A 23,264-nucleotide genomic window follows, 5' to 3' on the forward strand; every position below is an offset into this window, starting at 1 on the left:
CAAATTTCTGTGAAGAGCAAACCTTTGGATACAAGGCAGTGGTGTCCCATCAGTTTGGCTGCTTGTGTGCTTTAGAACAATGGGGTTAGTCTGGAACTTTCAATTTTAGTGTTTGGGTATTTTAGCATTAAACTTTATGTCCTTCTGATGCTGCAGGAGGTATCTATTGGTCTTGTTGGAGTGACTGTAGGAATGAAGCAGAGCAGATATTTTCTCCATCTAATTGTTGACAAATGTGTATCTCTGGCACACTATCTCTTTTTTGATGCAATAAATGTTTGTACAGTACTTGAAAATCCAAAGGAAAGGTCTTGGCAGGAGTGGCCTCATGAGCATTGCTGATCCCTGGGATTTTTGTACCATTGGACCAAAGCACACAGGCAGCAACCACTGTTTGGGAGTCTTCATTGGCTTTCTTGGGGCCAGAAATGCCAATTGCAATGTAAAATTAAACCCACTTTGAAGATCAGTGTAAATCCAGTTGGATCTTCTATAAAACTCTCTCCTGTAGCTCGTATTGTGAAGTAATTTAGGCTTTGTTTACTCATTTATGAAAATGCTGAATTGCTTTGTGACCACGATTTCAGAACTGCTCCTTGCCAGAAAAGAGGCATTATCCACACGTATCCATCAGAATCCAGTCCTGCACTTCCCTCTCTGGGCATGTTAAGCTCTTGTTACAACTCCAAGGCACTCAGACTTTCTCTTTTTCCCCTTGAATTGATCCAAAGTCCCCCCACAGTGGAGTCTCCTGTTTAGGATGCAGGTTCAAAAGTGTGTGTTTCAAGGGGAGTTCATGTTTTAAAGTGTTGTCTTTGTATTTGCAGCTGCCAATGTGAAGTATCAGAAGAGAACAGTGGGAACTTTCTGGGACAAGAGAGGACTGTTTATTCTCTCATTCTTTGGTAAGATCAGCTGCTTGTCTGTGGATTCTGTGCTCATCATTAATGAAATCAATTTTTTTCCAAGATCTTAGATAAAAATTAGTATTTCACCTAGTTGGAGTTTGCAGCCTTTAATTATTGGAAAGGAAGGTTCCTGACTCTTACTTGTGCCCAAGCTTCAAACACATTCTTTGTCCTGCTCCTATTCCTGAACAATGTGCAAATATCCATGTTGTCAGCTGCTCTCCCAGTAAATCCTGGTGAAAGTTACTCAGTCCCCGCTGCCTGTGGTGTCAGGAAAGAGGAGAAACCTCCCTGTCAGGGACTGAAACGAGAGAAATGGAGTGTTAATCCTTATCTCAGAAATTTCCTTCCACCTGCCAAAGGGGGAGAAGTGTTTTCAGTTTGCAACAGAAGCATCTTTTGCTCAAGGTACAGCACATTCCTGAATGTTCAATTCTCAAATTTTCTAATGTTCCTTTGCCAAAAGGTTTGAATTCCAAACTCAGAGGGCAGCTGTGCCACAGTACGTAAACAGCTCAGGGGTCAGCTCAGTCTATTTTGATATTAAAATGCATGGGATTCAGTCTGGATGGGGAAGGTAAGGGGATAAAGTTAAATGAGTGGATTCTTCCTTTTTTCTTTTTTCCCTCCAGTTTTTTCTTTTCCTTGCTGAAAGTCCAACTGCATTTAAATATATGTGAATTTAAACGATCCTTTATTTAGCTAATCTTTTTTGTTTAGATTCACTGGCAAACAGATGGTTATTGCTACTCTTAATTATGTACATAATTTAAACCAGAAGGTACATCTGAAACAAAAGGTAATTAAGATGTTCCCATAGAGACTGAACAGAGTCTGAGGTTAAAACCTTTGCTCATTATTTATCCTTTCAAGCAGAACGTAAGGATGGAGATTTAACAAGACCATTCTCTTTTTTTGACATAATTTAACACACATGGAATTGCAGGTAAAAGGGCAGACGGTAAATTGGTAACATTGCCTTTTTTTGGCCTCAATCCTGACCAAACCCAGTATTTGTACCAATAAAACCAAGTTTCACTGCTCTGTGGATAAGCTGGCTGCTATTTTTGTGTGATCCTATTGATAAGGAGGAGCCTGAATTTAAGGCCGCTTTCCTGACCAGGTTTTTAATTAAGCTGTGTTTGTACCTTTCCATTCACTTCTGGAAAATGGGTTTTACTGTCAGGGCAGAGCTGCAGTTGAACAGAATGAGAATTCTCCTTCCATTCTGCAGTCCTAAAAGCGGTGTGGATCAGCCTGAGAATGGGTTTGTGCAGCCACTTGCTGCTGGGCTGGCTTTGTCCCCAGCTGTCCCTCGGAGCAGCACGGTGGGGAATGATGGTGGGGAGGGTTCAGGAGTGCTTGGTGGAGTTGATGATAGGAGGAATATTCTTACTTCCAAGGCTTCTAAAGCCAGAAGTGCCCTTATGAGGTGGCAGCAGTCACTGGGGTCCTCCTCCTGTTCCCACGGGAAGAGTTTGGTGAACTGGGAATGGGTTAGAAAGCTTTGGGATAGAAAGAAGTGTGGATTCAGGTGTGGTTTGGGCTGTCCTGAGCACTGTGTGGTGCATCCCTGCTCCCAGAGGTGTTCCCTTTTCCTTTTGCTCAGCCCAGTGACCTTGAGCCGCTGGAAGGGAGCAGGCTCAGCCCGTGGACGTGATGGGAAAGGAATGATTTCTCTCCAAGTATTCACTGTCCAGCAGCTCAGAGAGCATCACTGTAACATTTCAGCCTTTTTGCTATTTCTGTCAGCAATTTTCAGCATTCCTTTGGTGGCAGGGAAGTTGCTGAAGCGTTTCACTGATGCCCAGCAGCAGCCAGAGCAAAGTGTTTGCTTTAGAACCAGTCCTATAACTTCTTGTACCATTTATCTTGGCAACATCACCCTTTGCATCTGATAGTCCTGATCCAAACTGAAGCAGGCAGAATGTTTTTTTCCACACAGCTTTCCCAAAATTCACCTTAAAAAGGAAGATTCTCACATGGAAAAAGGCACACTGTCACAGTAGAAACTATTCTGCACTGATTGCAGGAGTTATACTGAAACTTGGTATTTTGGGTAGTCTCTGCTGGTTTATGCACAGCTGTAAGATATTTTAAAAGACCCAATTTTCTAAGCTAATACGGGTTTTATTGATACGTAGGTGGTTATATAATAAACTTATAAATTACATACATCTAATCAAACTGAAGTATGAAAGAATTTTTTCCAGCATAGTGCCTATTAAATCAAAACTTTTCCTCAGAGATACTAAGCAAGCTTCAAATTTGTAATAAAGTAGATTTTTAAAATTAAGTTGGTGTTTCTTTGATAATTGTGTGGGAAGCTGAAGGAGTTCCTTGAAATAACAAGATATTTTTTATATCATACTATCCTGGAATGGTTTGAGTGGGAAGGGACCTTAAAACTCATCCCATGTCCCCCCTGCCATGGGCAGTGATGCCTTCCACTGTCCCAGGCTGCTCCAAGCCCCGATGTCCAACCTGGCCTTGGGCACTGCCAGGGATCCAGGGGCAGCCCCAGCTGCTCTGGGCACCCTGTGCCAGGGCCTGCCCACCCTCACAGCCAGGAGTTCCTCACCAATGTCACGTCTATCCCTGCCCTCTGGCAGTGGGAAGCCATTCCCCCTCGTCCTGTTGCTTGAGACCCTCATCCCAAGTCCCTCTCCAGCTCTCCCAGGATTTTATATCTACTTTTTGCATTAATTTTTAGTGAATCCATGGCAGTTTGAGCTCAATTCTGCTCATCATTTCCCCCTTTTATGTAAATATATTTACAAACACACCTATGTGAGGGTACTTGATGTGCAGCTGCTGCTCCTTTGCCCTCTGTCAATATTCCATACCAAGCGCGGGATGTGTGCAAGGCTCCCTGCAGTGCTGGGAGCTGATGAAGTGGTTCTCTCTGTCAGCCTCAGTACTGATAATTGGAAATACATTTATAAGTAAAGTGACATGTGAGCTTTGGATGTGAACTGGGAACTCACTGCAGTCATGTGAGGTATTTTCATTTGTAAGTTTTGTGTACCACAGTCTGCAAACTTCATAAATACCTGAGTGAATCCTGGTTGAGTAGAACAGGGAAGAACCTATCTGGAATTAAAAAGCTGAGTATAAAATCAATCCCAAACCCAAACTGTAACTCCTTTATTCACTTGAGTCACTAAGTTCTTAACTGGGTGATTTGCATTAACCTTGGGACTATGTTAATATTCCCAGAAGTTTTGCAGATGATCAAAACTTAGGGGTTTATTGGGTAGTAGAAGGAGCAAGTCCCCAGTGTGGTGATCTGGAACTCTTGGAAATGTCAGTGCAGGAAAATGGATATTTTGGTACATCCATGGATATCCAAAATCAGCCATAAGTGTAAAAAGAGGATTTTTATCCCAAGAAGAGCTCCAGTTCATATGCCATAGCTGAAATGAGCTTGGTCCAGGAGGATCCAAACCCTGTGTTCCACACCAGATCACCCCCAATGATCCCAACAATCCCTTTGGATTTGTATCCCACGGATTTCTGATTCACCATCTGCAGGCAACTTGGGAGAAAATTCCGGGGGATCTGGAAAGATGAACATATTTTAATTTAAATTATATAAACACTGGTCTAATTGCTGCCTTCAGACAGGTGTTCTCCCAGCAGCACATCCAAAGGTAATTTTTCAGGATGAACAGAAGGAACCAGACATATTTTGAAACAATTTTGGCTCTCAGGAGAGGGAGCTTCTATAGATTTCATCTTTTCATAATTACTGTTTGCTCTCAGTTTTCTAACAGCTACATTCACAGTCTTTAAAAGTTAATTTGTATTTATTTGCTAAAAGAAAATGAATCTTATTTCATCATTATACTTTCCTTATTTTCTAGATTTTAGTAAGTGAAGAGCTCAAAGTATTGCAAATAAAGACGAGGATTCCTCCTCCTGCCCAGGGCCTGTCATGGTAAGCAAAGGGGCTTTCTAGGGTCTGTGACAGAGCAGAAGAGTTTAAAATGGGGAAAACATTAGGGAATTCATGTTTACATGTGGGGTTGCTGAGTTTTAGGCATAGTGCTAATGCTTTTTTCCTAATGCTGCTATAAATCTTGCAGCTTTTAATGACTTTATTAATCAGGCAGTAGGAAGGGAACTGGTTGCTAATACCAAATTTGTTGTCTGAGAGCCCATGTTGGAGAGTTTAGAAACTTTAGTGAGTTACTGCTCCTGGAATTCTCTGGACATTTCATTCTGTGGGAGTTTTCCTTGGCTGTGGATGCTTGGGGAAGGTGGCAGCAGGTGCCAGTGCTGCAGGTGACTGTCACACTTTGTTCCTCAGGATGAAGAGACTCAGCACAGCCTTGAATGCATCCAGGCTAATCAGATTTTTCCCAGGAAGCAGCTGATCCGAGAGGATGAGAACCTTCAGGTAATCACCACACTGCTCCTGTTCAAATCACACTGCCTCCAGTTGGGTTATGGATTCTCTGTCATTTCCTCTAGAATTTTAATTCACAGCACAGAAACTCATTTTCTGTGTTGGTAGGACAGAGAACTTGGGCATTTTATTACAAGAAATTTCTTCAAGTGTCTGAAAAATATCACTGCTACCTGTGCATTAATTCCAAGGGTAGGGTTTTATTCAAAACAACAACTCTGTTTTGAAAAAGCAGCACTAAGCTGATTGAACACTTCCTTGGCATCTGGTTATTATGAAGCCAAAAGTCTTCTGTTGCACAAAAAGAGATATTTTTTAATTTCTTTGTTTTCCAAGGTTCCTTTTGAAATCAGTTTAGTACAAATTATTTGTCACAGAATCATAGAATAGTTTGGGTTGAAAAGGACTTTAAAGCCCATTCAGTCCCACCCCTGCCATGGCAGGGACACCTTCCACCATCCCAGGCTGCTTCAAGCCCCAGTGTCCAACCTGGCCTTGGACTTTTGCAGGGATCCAGGGGCAGCCACAGCTGCTCTGGGCACCCTGTGCCAGGGCCTGCCCACCCTGCCAGGGAACAATTCCTTCCCAATATCCCATCCAGCCCTGCCCTCTGCCACTGGGAAGCCATTCCCTGTGTCCTGTCCCTCCATCCCTTGTCCCCAGTCCCTCTCCAGCTCTTCTTGAGCCCCTTTGGGCCCTGCAAGGGGCTCTGAGGTGACCCTGGAGCCTTCTCCTCTCCAGGTGAGCCCCCCAGCTCTCCCAGCCTGGCTCTCCATGTAGACACTCTTGCATCAACTGAAGAGTTTCATTGTAATACAAAGTATTTTTATTTGATTCAAGCTACTTTGGTGTAAAACCAGATCACTTTCAAGGTGGGCGTTTTCACTTTCCACCCGGCTCAGCTAAACTGGGCTTAAGTCACATTTTAATTAACCAGTGACAATTTCCATGTGTGGTGTAATGACTTTGCAAGTTTCTGACTTTCTGAAGTAGCAGCTTCTTGTGCATTTTCATATTTCCTGTGAGAAATAGGGAGCAAAAAGCTTGGTTTGTCCAAACTCAGCTTTGTAGCGTTTAGGGATCCAGCCTAGGCTGGTTACCTGAGCTTGCTGGGTGGATAGTGGAGAAATAGCAGGGAACATTATTCATCCTGGATGTTTTGCCTACTTTAGGATGAATTTAATAATATTATGGAAATGCCACTCTACATTAAGTAAGGAGTGAGATCGTAAATCAAGGGCTTTGTCAGCCTGCTTGCCAAAATGTGAGGATATTTTTCATAAAAATTCATTGCTTTCCCTGACCAGGCACTTACCACTCAGGAAAAGTAACATAAAATAAGGGATCATTTAAGAAAAAGGCTGCAATTAACCTCAGAGCCAACCTTACGTGATGTTCCTACTTAGCAGCGATAACAGGGCTGAATTCTCAGCAGGCTTTGTTTGATTTCTTGCGCTGCAGGAGGGGCAGATTTTTGGGAAATGGTTTCTGAAATGAGATTTTTGCTGCCTTTCTGCAGGTGCCGTTCATTGAGCTCCACGGGGAGAGCACGGAGTACGTGGGACGAGCAGAGGATGCCATCATTGCCCTTTCCAACTACAGGCTCCACATCAAATTCAAGGAATCTGTTGTGAATGTAAGTGTTCTGATCTCAAAGGAAATAACAGAATTTGGGATAACAGTACAGTGATCCCCCCCCTTTTAAGAATGAAATTTTTTTTCTGATATTCAAATCGATTTCTCAGAGACAATAAATGTGTATTTAGGCACTTAAGGGTGACTCAGCAGCTCTGAAAATCAGATGTCATAAAGAAATGTCACATCCCTCAACCTTCAGGTGTCAGCCACCTGTTGTCCCCAAGCTCAGTGGGGAGAAATAGTCAGTCTTCCAAGGGGCTTTTGGGGCACCTAAACCTCATCTGTGCCTTGCTTGGAGCTTCAGAAGGTGGGAGTGGGTCCAGCTGCTGAAGTTCTGTGCCAGATGTTGAGTGGTTTGAGTGCAGTCTTCAATGTAACAGGTCAGGAGTAGGAACTCACCTTCAATGCATTTCTTTAGAGCGCTTTTTTATTCCAAGTGTCCATTCCTTGAAATGGCTCCATCTCCACCTCCTCTGGTAGCAGACACAGTTAAATGGGTGTTGGGCAGTCCTGGGCAGTGCTTGATGCTCACACAGACCAGTCTCACCAGCTGGGGACACTTCCAGTGTGGAAATCAAGAGTGTCCTGAGGAATGCCAGGGAATGATGGAGTTCCTTTATTAGGAAAGCCATTAGAGCATGAACTGCACTTCCTGTCCTTAGGACAATTAGGGATATTGCTTTATAGGGATTTTCAATTCAGTATTTTTGAGCATAGCAAGAGTTGGTGTTTTTTCAAATCACATTCCTTGATTGTGTTCAGGGAAGAGTCCACAGAAACCTGTGAATATTACCATGCTAATTTTTCTTCCCTGACTTTCACATGCAGTGTTCTGCCCTCTCATCCTGTGTGACATCTCATTATCATCAGCATCATTAACCAGAAATAATCAGAGTATGAGGTAGAGCAGAATATAAATAATTATTTGTAACCATATATGACTATCAGTAATAACTTCTTATGAACTCCACTGAAATCCAGGGCAGGGAGGGCTTGGGACGTCTTTAAGGATAAAACATTCTTCAGTAATTAAGAATCATATTTAAATTGCTAATTTTGATAGTAGTAATCCTTTTGGTTATTATTGACCAAAATTCTTGATCAGATGGTGATTTTCTAACTCAAATTTTCACTGAGTCATTTTTGATTGAGTTCATCTTGATTCTTTCCTGCTGTCTTTGTGTCACCACAGCTGTTCAGCAAATACCTGCAAGAGATTCTTCATTCCTGGGCTGTGGCTTTTCCCTCTTGTTTGGTTACAATTCCCTGGCTGTGAAAATGGTGCTGTGACACCTCAGTGAGCAGCACAGAGCTCCAGATCACCTGGGCTGGGAAAGAAATCCATTCAAAGTCGTTAATGTTCCCATTGCAACAGCGCAAAAAGGGGCTGTGTGTGGAGATCTTTCCCATGGATAATTTCCTAGATCTCAGTGCTAATAGGAACATGGTGTTTCAAATGCAAAAACAAAAGGTCCCACAGACCGTGCATAAATTGGGGGGATTATGACATTCAGGGATGTTGACTTACATTTATCCATGGGATAAAAGTGCAGACTCAACAGGGATCTCCTGGTGCATAAGGGAGGTTTGGTTCCCAGGCCCAACTCTATTGATTCCTTAAGAAAATGTCAGACTTTGCAGCTGCTGAATGTTTCTGTCTAATCACTTTCCTCCCTGTAAGCTAATTGCATTGATGGGAGAATTAACATTTTAGTGGAGTTTGTAGAAGCATGGATTGCATGTAATCTCTTCCCAATGGTGGATTTTAGACACAGTACCAAAGGAAAGTCATGATGGGGGGGACTTTGATGAGGAACTGAGTTTTAGTGTGAGCTTTCCCTTGCTTGGAAAAATGGTTGGATTGGGATATTCCTCATGTCCATGGCTATTGTGGTTCATCCCTGCTGGAGTGGCATAATCCTTGTCTTGTCCTCAGGCCCTGCTGCCCAAATTATTCACACACAGAGCACAACAAATGTGAGACAAGAGGGGGCTCAGAGGTTGCCTTCAAGATAAATCCAAAGTGTCATCATCTGTAATTAAAAGCAAAATTTACTTCAGACACTCCTTGTGGGTTCCATGAACTCGAGGAGGGATTCAGCTCCCTCCACCCTGGAGCCCTTCAGAGCTGTCTTTACACCCTCAGTGCCTCCATGTGCCACCTCATCCCAAGCTCCAGGACACCCAGCCTTGGCCTTGTGCTTGTTAAGGCCACCAGCCTGCTCCATAACCCTGACATTATTCCAGCTCTGAGCTGGGAAAACGAGGAGGAGATCCCAACTCCTGCTCCCAGGGCCTGGGTGCCACGAGAGGTCCTGGAGAGGTTTGGGCACAATGGGGCACAGGGACAGTCTGTAGCAGGGTCACTGGTGCTTGCAGCAGCCTGGCCATGATCCACTGCATGCCACTGGGAATTGTGGGCAGGGATTGGGCTGTGGAGGGGTTGTTTCAGCACTGAAAATGTAACTTGTGCTTTTTCTGACTACAGAGCTGTAATTCTCTAAATATATCTTGTCCTGCTCTTAGATAGCAGACAGCTCCAGTCATCAACATAATTTTAAAAACCCCTCAAAAATAAAAAGTTGGAGTTGTAGAATGTTGCTGTTATTTAAAATGAGATAATTTTAAATAAGAGACAGTTGGGAGATACTGCAAGAGCAGGGTGCTCCTGTACTCCCTATAATGGGATGTAATGTGCCTCAGATAACAATGCATGTTTATTCTTATAAAAGCAAAAATGATTGCTTCTCCCTGCCTGGTTTCCATGCCATTATTAGAGAGAAGTGCCTGCAGATAGGATTGATGGCTCTTCCAGGAACTGGCTCTGGGTGTCGGACTGGCACAGCCTGAAGGATGTGCAGTGGGAAGGGAAGGTTATCAGGGAGGGAGGGAATGACAGGAGATAATTCCACAGAGATTAGATGGGAGAAGAATAATGGCTAGGAAGGAGATTGAAAACACAAGAGGACCACAGGACAGATTTTTATGACTGGGAAGGAAAATTAAAAAGATTAATGGCAAGGTTGTCCTGAAGAAAAAGCTGCAGATTGTGAGGGAATCACTGGTGGGCTGTTGGAGGGGAATGGATGGCTGGGGAGCAGAGGGCACAGGGAAAGGGCAGGAAGCAAGAAGTGACATTGGAAGAAGGAAATTAAAAATAATGCAGGAGGAGAAGAATTAGTTTGTCATTAGAGTGCAGACAGAAGGAAGAGGAGCCACAAGCAGAATGCCAGGAGGAGGGAGAAGAAGTGGAGAACTGCTTAAATGAAGATGGACATGGGAAAAAACCAGAATAAAACAGGACTTGGGAATAAAAAGATAAGAGACAAAGCAACACTGGACTTAAAAAGCAAGTCTGGAATCTTGACTCAGCTGGGAAAGATGCTTTACTTTCCATGTTGGTGCCAATTTAACTCAGTGGTAGATTTAAATAAGTTATTTTAGAATCATTTAAGTTGGAAAGTTGTATTGAGTCCATCCTGTGCCCACCTTATCCCCAGCCCAGAGTTCTGAGTGCCACATCCAATCCTTCCTTGGACACCTCCAGGGGACTCCAGACCTCCCTGGGCAGCCCCTGCCAAGGCCTGAGCACTCCTTCAATGGAGAAATTCCTCCTGGGAATTATTAGTAGGTCTGTGTGGGGCTGTCCAGTCATGAAGACAGACTGGAAGATTCTCCAGTCTGAGCTCCATTCCTTCCATTGATCAGACAAAACTCAGACAATTTCCCTGCCTGGCAGACTGGGGTCAAGCAGGGCTTGGGAGGAATGAGCAGGTGAAATGCAGGGATCAGCTGTGGAACAGAGCACTTGCTGTGGTCTGTGCTGCACTTCAGTCCTGCTGCTTTGGTGGAGTCACCCACAGTCAGGCTGAGCTTAGGGAGGGCACAGAGGGGATTCCTCATTTCCTGCCACCTTCATGTCACTGATTGTGTCACAGACCTCAACCACTGACAGTGCTGAAAATGTGGACAGAAATTCAAGCTGCAGCTTTATTTAAAATCCAGATTTGAAAACACAAATTACTGAGCTGTGGAGTCAGACACCCTCTTGCCAAGTCCTGTCCATGGATTTTCTGTCATTTAATGTCCAGTCACAACAGAAGGAGCAGAGTAACTCCTCTGTCCCAGCCTTGCTGGGCACAGCAGGGGAGGGTTGGTGGCTCCAGAGCTGCCTCTCATTGTGGTCTGACACGGGCAAGGGAAAGGCTGAACATTAAAAAATCCCTGCCTGTTGCACCTGGGGGCTGTGAGCTCTGGACAGTGATTTGAGAATGCTCTGGGCTCTGTCTGAGGTGCTGCCCTGAGCTGTGCCTGCCTTCCCCAGAGCCAGCTGAGTTCTCATCCCTCCCCTGGGCACAGCATCTGCCCTGAGCTCTCTCCAGACATCTCCCTGCTCAGAGGAGGTTTTCCCTTGGTTTGTATTTTTGAGACATCTCTTTCCCTTGCCTGCTGGTTTTAGTTAATTTCCTTTTTTTTCATTCCACCTAAACGAGGTACTTCTTAAGCTTTGTGGTGCCTGAGAAGATGCTGTCTTGATTCCTTATCCTGAAGCTTTGGTTGGAAGTGACCTTCAAGGACTTGCCCAAGCATATGGAGAAGCCCTGGCTCTTCCAGCCATATCCTGTAGGCCCCAAGCCAGACTTAAACTGCTGGATCTTAGTCCTGTGATGGCAAAAATCAGAGTATTGGAACGTTACTAAAGGACAGCAGAGGTTTTATTGCCTTGTGCAATGTCCATATAATCTACTAAACAATTCAAACAGCTTTGTGCTTCATGTTAATTACAGGTATTAGCTATATTTACAGTTATTTATGACTTCTGTTCATTTAAGACAATAATGTACATTTGCCCATCTCAGGTAAAGTTCCAAAATAATACTGAAAATTAATATTTTCATCTTGTGGGTTTTCTCATCTTTAAAGGTACTTGCAGGTGCTCTTCTGTGTTGTCTGACCAACTTGCTGCTGGTTAAACATGCCAGGAAACAGAAGTGTCTATAACTGCACTTTAACTGGGAAAGATTCAGCATTATCACTCTAAATTCGGCTGCTTCCATTACAAGTGGAACCAAAGGGTTTTTCCCTGAGGAGGAAATATTGGATATTGCCATAGAAAAACACCCAGGCTGCAGCAATCTGTTAAGGGGATCTTGCTTAGCAGTTCTTTTTGAACACCATCAGCTAAAAATATATTAAGATTCCTAAATTTAGACCTATAAGAGAGAAAACTGATTCCATGAGAGAGGAGCTGGGGTGTCTGCTGCCTTTCCTGCAGCCTTCTCAGGTGCTCCCATGGGATCCCTTAAGGGATCCCACAGGATCCTCTTGGACTCCATAGGGCTGGAGCTGGAATATGAATACTGGTACCAAACTTCAGAGCTGCTGAAGTAATTCCTCGTGGATTTCTTTGTTTTCCTCTCTTCAGCCTCCATGTAACCTGCAATAAATCCTTGTGAGTTATGCAAAGAAATTGCTGTTACTGCTGCAGAAGTGAAATAATCTGATGTGTTTAATTGCAGGTTCCATTGCAGCTCATCGAGAGTGTGGAGTGCCGGGATATATTCCAGCTTCATTTGACTTGCAAGGACTGCAAGGTTGTCAGGTAGGAGAGGCTCAGTGTTAAAGGGGGGGGAAATTTACTTTCCACATGGCATGGGAGCTGGGCTGGTTCAAGGAAATGGGGTTTCTTGCTTGATTTCCCTCAAAAGTTTTTTTTATTTTGTCTGATTTTTCTACAAGGAGGGCTGTGTGTCTCATTGTTGTGATTCAGGACAGCAGCAAATCTTGCTCCGAGCCCACATGGCTGATCTTGGTTTTTTTCTGAAATGAATTTTAGTCTCACTGTGTTGCCCCTGGTTTGCAATCAGTTAGAATACATTGCTACAATTTATTATAGATATATCAATATTTCCATATCAATAGGTACAGAAGTAGATAAAGCCACCGATACATACACTGCAAATTTGTTTTATCAAGATTCGGGGTTTGGAGGCTTCATCCACCCTGCACTCTCAACACCTTTGAGAGTACAGTCACTATCCTTGAGGCATGGTAACCTCCTGGAAAAGAAAATGAGGGAATAAGGGAAGAGAAAGTGAAGGAAGGTGGTAAATCCAGGTGTGCAGGCAGCAGTAACTCCTGGCTGTCCTTCCCCAGACTCCAGACCCGAGCCAGGGCTCTCTGAGCTGCCCAGCCTGAGCTGCTCCTCGCTGGGTTTTTTTTTTAAACTTTTCTGCTGCAGAAATTAATTTTGATCTATGAACTTTAATTAAGAAGAAAGGAACATTTCTTTTTGATTAAATGTTTGCTGGCTGTACCTTTTGTGTAATGAAAGGAGCTCCAGCCATCTGTGAGCACTCAGAATGTTTAACAGGTCAGCTGCTTCCTGAAAGGCTGTTTTTTCACCAGGACTGATTTTACTTTAGAGGTAATATTTAGTTTAATTTGAATTCAATGTTTAACTTCCTCTTCACTTGTAGCTCTTGACATTTAAGAAAGTCACCCTTCTTCCCTACATTAATTTGTTTTTCCCCTTCAATTGTAGAATGAATGCAAATTATTTGTATTTTTGCCATCCTTATCAATTTTTCTCTCAAAATTGCATATCCAAAATGGAGGACTTGGTGATGGTTGCGAGATGGTGAAGTTTGGGACTGAGACAAGAGTTAGAATATATTCTTGTTCTTTTTCATTAGCAAACTTTGTATTTTGAGAATAGAATTCAAGTGAAGATAATACTTGTTATTTACACCACTAACTTCAAAAGAATTTAGAAGGAATTTAGGGTGAGATGTGTCTTGTCTGAGTGTGGATGTTTAATAGAGAATTATCCTGTCTCAGCGAGTAGTCTGGGCTTGCTTTACAGTCAATGCTGGGAAATAAATAAACACCTCAGGCTGCAGTTCCTACAGCTCTTGGGAGATGTTGGACATGGCTTTTCCCTTCCACGTTGTGGCTCTGAGCTATTTGCAGGTAGGGGACATAAATCTGTCCCAAGGGAATGCAGATGCCATCATTACCCAGGACTGAGCCGAATGGAAATACTTGGGCAATATTTAATAACTATAAAATCTTAAAGAAAAATGTCAAAGCAAAATAAATCACTCGTTTATTTCCACCCTTTTACTCTAAAGAGTCCAAGAATCCTCCTTGAAAAGAAAATCTAATGTAATTTTAATGCACTGCTTTGAAGATTGGTTTCTCCTGTGCAGGGAATGTTCTCTCTGCTTGTTGTTAGTCTGTAACATTGAACAAAGCTCAGTCCGTGCTCCCCAACAAAGCCAGAAAGAGAAGGGTTTTAAAAGGACCATCTCATTAACCCATCTCATTAACCCATCTCAGTCCACCGTGAGCACCATGTCCTGCCATGGGCAGGGACAGCTCCCACTGTCCCAGGCTGCTCCAAACCCCAATGTCCAACCTGGCCTTGAGCACTGCCAGGGATCCAGGGGCAGCCACAGCTGCTCTGGGCACCCTGTGCCAGGGCCTGCCCACCCTGCCAGGGAGCAATTCCTTCCCAATATCCCATCCATCCCTGCCCTCTGGCACTGGGAAGCCATTCCCTGTGTCCTCCCTCTCCATCCCTTGTCCCCAGTCCCTCTCCAGCTCTCCTGGAGCCCCTTTAGGCTCTGCAAGGGGCTCTGAGGTGTCCCTGGAGCCTTCTCTTCTGCAGGTGAGCACCCCCAGCTCTCCCAGCCTGTTCTTGTTAACAGGACTATGGTTATAGTTCTATTATGTAGGTTATAATGTGTGGGAAAGTTTTCTGAGTTTCCCCTCGATTCCAGCAGTCAGAAGGTGCTGTAACACATTCCTGTCTTTGACCTGAATGGTCTTTCCTTGGTTTTAGAGGTAACACATGGAGAAATGTCCCCCTTATTCCTGGCAGGGCACACCCTGGTTACTCCAAGTCACAGAATGTTGCTGCTCAGTCAATCCTGACTCCTTAAGTGTTTCTTTACTCCTTCCACAGGTTTCATTTTGCTTTCCGTTAGAGTGCACATGGAAATAGAACTAAGTTGTCACTAAGGTGTTTATCCTCACTTTGTGCTCTCATAGAGCTTTTCATGCTCAACCTGTCACCTTCTAGAGTGGCTTCTCTTACTGAAAGTCACCCATGGGATGTTTGTCTCTGGGCCAGGTGTCAGTTTTCCACCTTTGAGCAGTGTCAGGACTGGCTGAAGAGGCTGAACAATGCCATCCGCCCCCCATCCAAGATTGAGGACCTGTTCTCCTTCGCCTACCACGCCTGGTGCATGGAGGTTTACGCCAGTGAGAAGGAGCAGCACGGGGACTTGTGTCGGCCAGGTATGTGGGAACAGCCAGAGCAGCAGCTGGATATCCCCAGGGAACTACTGGGGTGGGTTTGATTCAGCCAGTCAGTCAGGTGTAGAACCAGCAGCATTTTGTTCACCATGGCAGCAGCTTTCAGTCTAAACCATTTTGGGTTGATTGCCACATTTTTTGTCTGGAAACAGTGATCTCCAAGATGGATGTTGGGGAGGAGAAGGGAGCCCCTGAGCTACTCCTGAGGTTCATTCACAGCCACAGGCAGTGATCTTTTTCAGTGGAATACCATCTTTGCTGCAGAGCTTTTGAAGCTCACAAGTAAATAAAGGTTCAAGCTTGGCATGCTGGTGGTTGTAGCACTTGGTTGAGTATAAGAAATCTGATTTCCAGGCGCTCTGTGATCTCCTGTCAGTCACAATTCACTGCCTCAGGGAAGTGGAGACAGGGAAGTGTCCCAGTTACCAGGCTGAGAGATGTTCCTGGGATTCTGTCCTTGCTGCTGAAGCTGCTCTGGAGCCTGGCACAGGCTCTGGTGTCTGTGGTGTCTGGGGAGGAGCAGGGATCACACAGTGGCAGGAGGAGCTCCCTGGCCCTGTTCCTGTTCACACACTTCATTAGCAGCTTCTGGAAAATGCCAAAAATCTCCTCAGAGCAGAGTTTCACACCCAGGGCTTTTCCCTCTTAACTAAATTTGGGAAATGGGAGCTGACAGACCTGTGGAAGTCTTGCTGAGTCTCCTCTTCCTTGCTGAAACAAAGGGACTTCAGCCTGATGCTAGGTTAGGATAATCGTGGAATCATGGAATGGTTTGGACTGGAAGGGACCTTCCACCCTTTGCCATGGGAAGGGATATCTTCCAGTAGACCAGGTTGTTCGAAGTCCAACCTGGCCTTGGACACTTCCAGGGATAAGAAGCAACATTTACCGTTTCATTAATTTTTATCAATCAGATTTTTTTCTTGCAGCTTTGTCTATGAAATAATTTTCTTTAGTATAACTTTATCTCCCTGTAGCTGCCTGTGGCTGAGGGTAGATGTTCTCCTTCAAAGAGCTGAATTATAGCTGAAATAAATCAATGTGAATGTGGTTGAAGAAGTCAATCCCAAGACATTGTCATTTCTCTTTTATGTCCAAGGAGCCCATTATTTGGTAGATACAGACAAAAGTACAAAAATGCTTCAAAATCCATCCAAGTGTCAACAGAACACATTTTCTGGGAAAAATATGTTAGCAGTGTCTATAGTAGAGATTCAGGCTGTGGCTGACAGAGTCAGCTTTAATAGGAAGCACAAGCCCACAAAATACTTAGCTTGCTTTCCCTGGGATTTTGAAAGTGGATTAGGATGCTTCTAAACATTATAAATGTTGGCTCAAAGTACCTCTTAAAATACCAGCAATTCAGGAGAAATGGACAAAATATTAAGGTTAGGGTTTTGTTTCCAAGAGAAAAACCTGTGACTGCACAGCAACTAAAAATTAAGAGGGAAAAATCAAACAGAATATATGATTTTCATGTAGCTTTATATGTTTCTCTTAAAACCCACCAGACTGAGCAGCATTGATTTGGGATATTTCCAGTACTCTCATTTGCTATCCAAAAAAATCCTTAAGGATGTAGCACAAGTTTTAAAGAGCAGCTGATAAGGAAGCCCATCCTTGTGGTGCTCCAGTAAAAGAACTTGTGGGATTTTTAAATTTAAAAAGTCTTTGCTAAGGACAAATCTGGCAGAAGTTGTTGCCTGGCTGGAATGTGTTGTCCAATTCCACCTCAGCTCTTGACAAAGGATCTTTATAACACTGTAGTTAATTAAGTCCTGTAATTAGACTGCTGTCTATATTCTTAATTTACCTATTTATATTTATTTCTAATTGTTCTGTAACATGGCATTAAAAATCATTTCAGACGTGCATTGACATCTTGAAATTAAATGTGTATCTACAGATATCTGGGGGATTGAAAGACTTTAAGGGATTTTTAAAATATTTAATGGAAAGATGTAATACTTAAAGCATTAATTTTTCAGCAGAATTTTTCCCCCCTTGAGTGCTACTCTGTCTCAGGATTTACTGCTACAGTAATTTAAAGAGACAAGCAATGGATGGACTTTCAGAATCACTTATCTAGTGCTGCTCACATGCTCATTAAATTTAGCACTTTTCTTAGCCCTGGAAACCTGGAAATTTTGTCTCATTTTCCAGACTTTCAATCTTCTTATTCTATTGCCATTGTATATTTTTCAATTGTATTTTGAGACTTTAAAACAAAAGTGTCTAGGAAATAAATGGGGTTCATTCCACTTCCTTTAATGTGTTAATCCAGGAGTTTGTGAGGCTCTTGTGACTGATATTTGTGTCAAACAATAATTTATGTGGTTTACCTCTCTATCTCCACATGACTCATGGAAGAATAATGTCCAATTTATGGTGGAAAACTGAGATGCAGGATAACTTGCCTCCAGCCATACAGGAAACCTGGGGCTGGAAATGCATATTCAACAGATTGCCTGTTCCAGGGCACATTCCAGGTCTTACCCTTTTTCACCAGAGCCTCACATTCTTCTCATTTATAGAAAATTGTTCTGAACTTCCAACCATCCCACTTGGATTGCTGATGGATCTCAGTTCCTTTGCTGATGTCCTTGGTTCTGGTCTGCTGCACTGTTTTTTAATATGAATTTTCAGAAGTTGGTAGTTTCAGAGTAAAACTCCTTGTTGGACTCTGGCATTTCTGGAGAGCTGGCCAGGGAGAGATGTCAGTGCAAATGTCAGAATGAGGCTGTGAAATGCAGCTGGTGGGTTTGGACTGAAGGATGTGCTGCTTTTCTCTGTTCTGCAAAGTAGGAATCCTAATTCCTTATTTCCCCCTGTGCTCTTGGTCCCCAGGAGAACATGTAACTTCCAGGTTTAAGAACGAAGTGGAGCGGATGGGGTTTGATATGAACAATGCCTGGAGGATTTCCAACATCAATGAGAAGTACAAGTGAGTGCTGGAGCTGCTCCTCCACAGCCAAACTGCATCTTAGAACACTCAATTACTGAAACGTTTTTCAACTTTACAGTTCCCAATAAAGGACAATCAGAATTATGATTTTTTGTTGGTTTATAGAAAAAAAAATGCTTTAAATTATTTAATATTTTATTAGCTGCTACAGATTTTTAGGCTTGAAAATACCAGATTTTGATGTGGCTTATTAGAGAACAAGCATTCTAAGGGACATCTTAAGTGAGCAAAGAGTGGAGTTTGAACTTTTTAAGACATTTTTTACTGTTTTCTATTCTCTAACTTAATTCAAAGACATGTATTTGAAAAAAATGCAAACAGGTTTGGAAGAGTTAAATTTGTAGATGAATAAGTAAGAGAAAACACTTTCTGAGGTACTCAGAGTGCAGACAAAAGCCCTCTTTAGGCTCCGGAGCAGAGGAGGGTGCTCTGTGATCCCCAGCTGGGGGGACAGGGTGTTCTGGCTGATCCCTGCTCCAGCTCAGAGCAAACCCAGCTGGAACACTTTGTGATGGAGCAGTTGGAGTGCTCTGCCTGTGCAGGATAATGACTCCCAGCTGGGGGTTGGTGTCCCTGCACGAGGAATCTCTGCTTTGGCTTCTGCAAGTCGAGGGAAGGAGAAAAAGCCATCCCACCATATTTAATGCTGGAGAAGCATAACATCCAGGGAAGCAGGAATTAGCAAAAGGGCTGTCAGGTTCCTCCAGTGCTGCCTTGTGCACTCTTGGAAGTCTGGAGCTGCTCCATAGCCCTGACTTTGCTCCCTTTCCCAGGCTGTGTGGCAGTTACCCCCAGGAGATCATCGTTCCCGCCTGGATCACGGACAAGGAGCTGGAGAGCGTGGCCAGCTTCCGCTCCTGGAAGCGCATCCCTGCCGTTGTGTACAGGTGAGGAGCAGCTGCAGCAGCCTTCCCCAGGCTGGAAACAGGCAGTCCTGGCAAGGAAAAGCTGGAGTAAGTCATAACTGGGAATTCTGGGAGGTGCTCAGGTTGCTCTGGGTAAGGCAGACGCTCCACGTGTGCTCCGAGTGGGAATAATGGGTTGTATTTAGAATTCCAAACACACACTGGAGGAGCACTCAGCATTTGCATCTCCTGCAAATCATTCCTGGGGCAGTCACCCCAGTTAAGATTGATTTTTAACTTTTCTTAATATGAAAATGAAAAAATGGAAGATGAAGACATCAGAGGAGAACTGATAAATGGCCTCCCTGGCTGGGTACTCCTTTGGCTTTTCCCTGACTCATTTGGCTGATTCTCAGACTGCAGGATAAACAAGGACAAACACCAAAATTACTTGAAAGAGATCTAAAACTCAGATTAAAAATTAATGTACAGTTTAGCTCTATCTCCATATTTTAGATAGCTTTAATTACACAGACCCTTCCTTAGACTGATTCCAGCAATTCTTCATAATAAAACTGCTTGTCTGAGAGACTGGGTTTTGGCAGCTTCTTTAGTAAGAAATACATTTCAGCATCTGTTTTTTCAAATATTTTCAATTTTGTGGATATTTGGTGGCTGCCCCATCCCTGGAAGTGTCCAAGGCCAGGATGGACAGGGCTTGGAGCAACCTTATCTAGTGAAAGGTGTTCCTGCCTGTGGCAGGGGATGGAATGGAATGAGCTTTAAGGTCTGTTCCCACCCAAACCATTCCATGGTCCTATAAAGCTGTCACTTAATATAATGGCCCCTTCCCTGGAGTGGTTATCCTCCCATAAATCTTTAAAATCTCTTTAAAACATCAGATGACAAAGGGATTGAAAAGATAATGAATCCTGATATTCCCTAAGCCTTGGCACCCATTTCTGGTGAACATGGGGAGCAGGAAAGCTGGCAGGTCCTTGGAGCTTGCATCAGATGAGCCAAGGACAGGAGAGCTGTAGGCCACAAAACTCTTGTTTACTAAGCTTAAGGGTTCTTGTTCAGTGAAGGCAGAACAAATTGACTCATGGCAGCAAACCATTATCTTTAAATCCTCCTGTCTTTCCTCCTTTTCCTCCCAACCAACAAAGGGGTTTAGTGTGGTCTCTTTTGGAATGGTGAAAGAGTTGTTCCCTCCTCTGCTCAGCTCTGAGAAAGGGAAAATGCTTTCCAGCATATGCTGACTTTTAAAAACCTGGGTATTTTATTATTACAGTACTAAATGTGTGTATATATATATATATATGTATAAAGGAGAATAATATGATTTATGTGTGGGTTTGGGTTCAGCTTTTGGGCCTTTTCTACAGTTGTCACATGATTAGGGGACACCTCACCTGCAAACACACTTTCCCAGGGCAGCATTCCCCCTCCTGTCATCACTGCACAGAAGGAAAGCACTTCATTCTCATTCCTGGGAACACCTTGCATTCCAGGGATTTACAGAAGAGCAATTGAAAAGTCAAAAGACCACAGAGACTGAAATTGTTCTGTCCCCATGTTCAATTTTCATCAGTTCTGCTGAGGCTCTGGGTGGTAAACCACACATGGGGATTCATTGCTGAGCTTCAAATCAGTGAGAGAAAAGTGTTTCTCTTTTTTGATTTCTTTTTTTTTTTTCCTTATCTTGACATTTAGTAATAGAATTTTCAAGACATCCAGTTCATCACTCTGGGCTCTAATAGAGCAGTGAGGGGAGGAGGATTTCTTGGTTTGACTGGGCTTGGAGCATCCTGGTCTAGGGGAAGGTGTCCCTGCCCATGGCGGGGGGTAGAACAGGATGAGTTTTAAGGTCCTTTCCCATCCAGATCATTCCATGATCTTATGATTGGAATTCCATATATAGTTATATATATATGCACACACATATATATATATACACACATATACATATATACATAAAAACAGGGGTTTTGTTCTTGCTTTGGTGGAGTAAGGGGCAAGAGCTTACTCAACATTTTTTATCCACTGAAATTATTTTGGGACTTAATGATTTTAGTTTCAGTATTGATCACATTACTAAACCTCGTTTTGCTTTACTTCACGGCAAAAAGAAGTAATCTGGATTTTTAAAAAATAAATCACTTTTCTCAGATACAGATCACTGGGACAGAGACCAGAAACACACACTGGCAACAGGAAATTCATTGTCCCTGTGAAGCGGTCCAGGCTGACAAGCCCAGCAGGCTGATTTGGAGACAAGCTCCAGGAATGCTCAGTGGGGATTGGACTATCAGGAGCATTACTCCCATTCTGTGATCAGATTTCTAAAGAAATCTCACACCAGACCCTGCAGTTTTTCTTTCTGTTTCCAATTTTTAAGCCTATTCACATATTTTATAGAGTCACAGAAACACAGACTGGGTTGGAAGGGAGTTTAAAGCTCATCTGATTCCATCCTCTGATTCCACCTTCTACTACCCCAAATTGCTCCAAACCCCATCCAGCCTGGCCTTGGACACTTGCAGGGATCCAGGGGCAGCCACAGCCTCAACCTGTTTGGGAACAATAATTTAAGTAGATAAATCTGGCCCCAGAAAATCAATGTTATGGAGAATGCTCTTAGGATTTTTTGGGAAGACAGTAGCAAGAGCTTCCTCCTACCTTGTAGAAACAGCATCATGAGAGCCTCCCTGAAAGTTCTCTGTGTGGAAGTGTCCTTTAGCTTTGCACTGCTGAGGGTGCCCAGGGATCCTGTGGCACATGGAAATTCTGTTCTTGCCATGAGTTGCATCCCTGAACTGCAACAAAGGGACTTCCATTATGGTGCTGATGGTTCAGAAATGCAGCACAGGGACCAGTTCACCCTTCCTTGCTCCTCACTGCTCTGTGGTTACAAGGACTTGGGGGATTTATTGTTGTACTCCGTGGTTTGAACACGGGGAGGATGAAGCCTGTGCAGAGATGTGCATGTGTCCTGCACAACAGCTTGTAAAGGGCTTTAGAGTTCCCTAATGCTGATTTACTCTTGATTTCTGCAGGGGCTGCAGGTTTTTTGTCTCTAGGGAGTTTTCCATGGAAGTTTTGCTTTAAGTTTCTTGAATAGTTTTGTTTTGTTCCTGAGCTCTGAGTGATGCCCTCTTATCCCAGCTCTATCCCTGGGGATCTCAACATCATGCTGGCTGCTCCTTATCCCTGTGGCCAGTCCAGCTGGAATGAGTGGAATTCCTCAGCCCTCCAGCGTGCCCCTAACTAGAATTGTGTGCTGATTTCTGGTACCTCTGAACATGGCAGATTTGTGCAGGGCACTGGTGGGGCTGCACAGCCACCAACGAGCTCATCTCCCGGCCTAATGATTGTTCATTATTTTTATAATGCAAGGCAAGGACCTGGAGATGAAAATATAACTCTTTATGAACCTATGAAAATTATTCTGCAGCAGGTAGTAATGAAATCTGGGAGAACATATGGAAAAATAAATGAGCTGCTCTGTTCAAAATAGATTTCTTACACATATAATGATGTTTTATTTTCTTTTATTTGTGCAAGCGTAGCGGGGAACTAGGTGGCCTTTCAGTGATTGGCACGTATTTTTTCCTGAACTAATTTGCTATGGGTAGAGCTGTTTGTGGAAGGCCATTAAATTTCAGCAGAAATCCATTTCCCTGTGCCTGCAGTCGGCTGGCACCTGGTGTAAGAGCTGTGGCTTCGCATCGCTTTTCCTTTGCCTCGCTTAACGCAGCGTGTCAGTGCTTCCTCTCGCTGAAGGGATTTTATGTGAAACAATTATAAAAGAGCTATGAAAAATACTTCAAACCCATATTCCAGCCTGTTTGATCGCTTGGAGGCTGTGCACCACGGAGCCTGTCCCTGTGTTGCTGTTGGATGAGGAGCAGGAGGCGGCGGCGCCCACGCGGTGCCCGCGGGGACTCTGCGGAGGAGGTGCCGCGCAGCACCCGGGGGTGACAGCTCTGACAGCACAGCACAAACCAGCCTGTCACACCTCCAGAACATCCATCAGAGTACTCAGAGCCAAAAAGTCAACACTGGTTGCTTTGGGTGGGCTGGCATCCTGTTCAGGGCTGTTAAGATTTGAGCTGACCCTCAGCAATCTGGGTTCCCTGGTTAGAGGGAAGTGAACAGCTCCTGGTTGCCCT

At 43.7% G+C, this 23,264-nt stretch overlaps 1 protein-coding gene across 5 annotated transcripts in view; it reads left to right on the top strand.

Moving 5' to 3' along the window:
* MTMR3 (myotubularin related protein 3) overlaps nucleotides 1-23,264 on the top strand; it is a 74,500-nt gene that overhangs the window by 30,991 nt on the left and 20,245 nt on the right. For all 5 annotated transcript variants that reach the window (XM_053959569.1, XM_053959567.1, XM_053959566.1 and 2 more), the window contains 8 exons: nucleotides 828-905; nucleotides 4,775-4,848; nucleotides 5,221-5,310; nucleotides 6,839-6,955; nucleotides 12,477-12,559; nucleotides 15,095-15,261; nucleotides 18,127-18,223; nucleotides 19,018-19,131. In XM_053959569.1, coding sequence (XP_053815544.1) covers nucleotides 4,846-4,848; nucleotides 5,221-5,310; nucleotides 6,839-6,955; nucleotides 12,477-12,559; nucleotides 15,095-15,261; nucleotides 18,127-18,223; nucleotides 19,018-19,131 — 671 coding nt within the window. In that variant the 5' untranslated portion in view covers nucleotides 828-905; nucleotides 4,775-4,845. The remainder of the gene's footprint in view (nucleotides 1-827; nucleotides 906-4,774; nucleotides 4,849-5,220; nucleotides 5,311-6,838; nucleotides 6,956-12,476; nucleotides 12,560-15,094; nucleotides 15,262-18,126; nucleotides 18,224-19,017; nucleotides 19,132-23,264) is intronic.

The sequence above is a fragment of the Vidua chalybeata genome, chromosome 18 (assembly GCF_026979565.1).
Source record: "Vidua chalybeata isolate OUT-0048 chromosome 18, bVidCha1 merged haplotype, whole genome shotgun sequence".
Taxonomy (NCBI): Eukaryota; Metazoa; Chordata; class Aves; order Passeriformes; family Viduidae; genus Vidua; species Vidua chalybeata.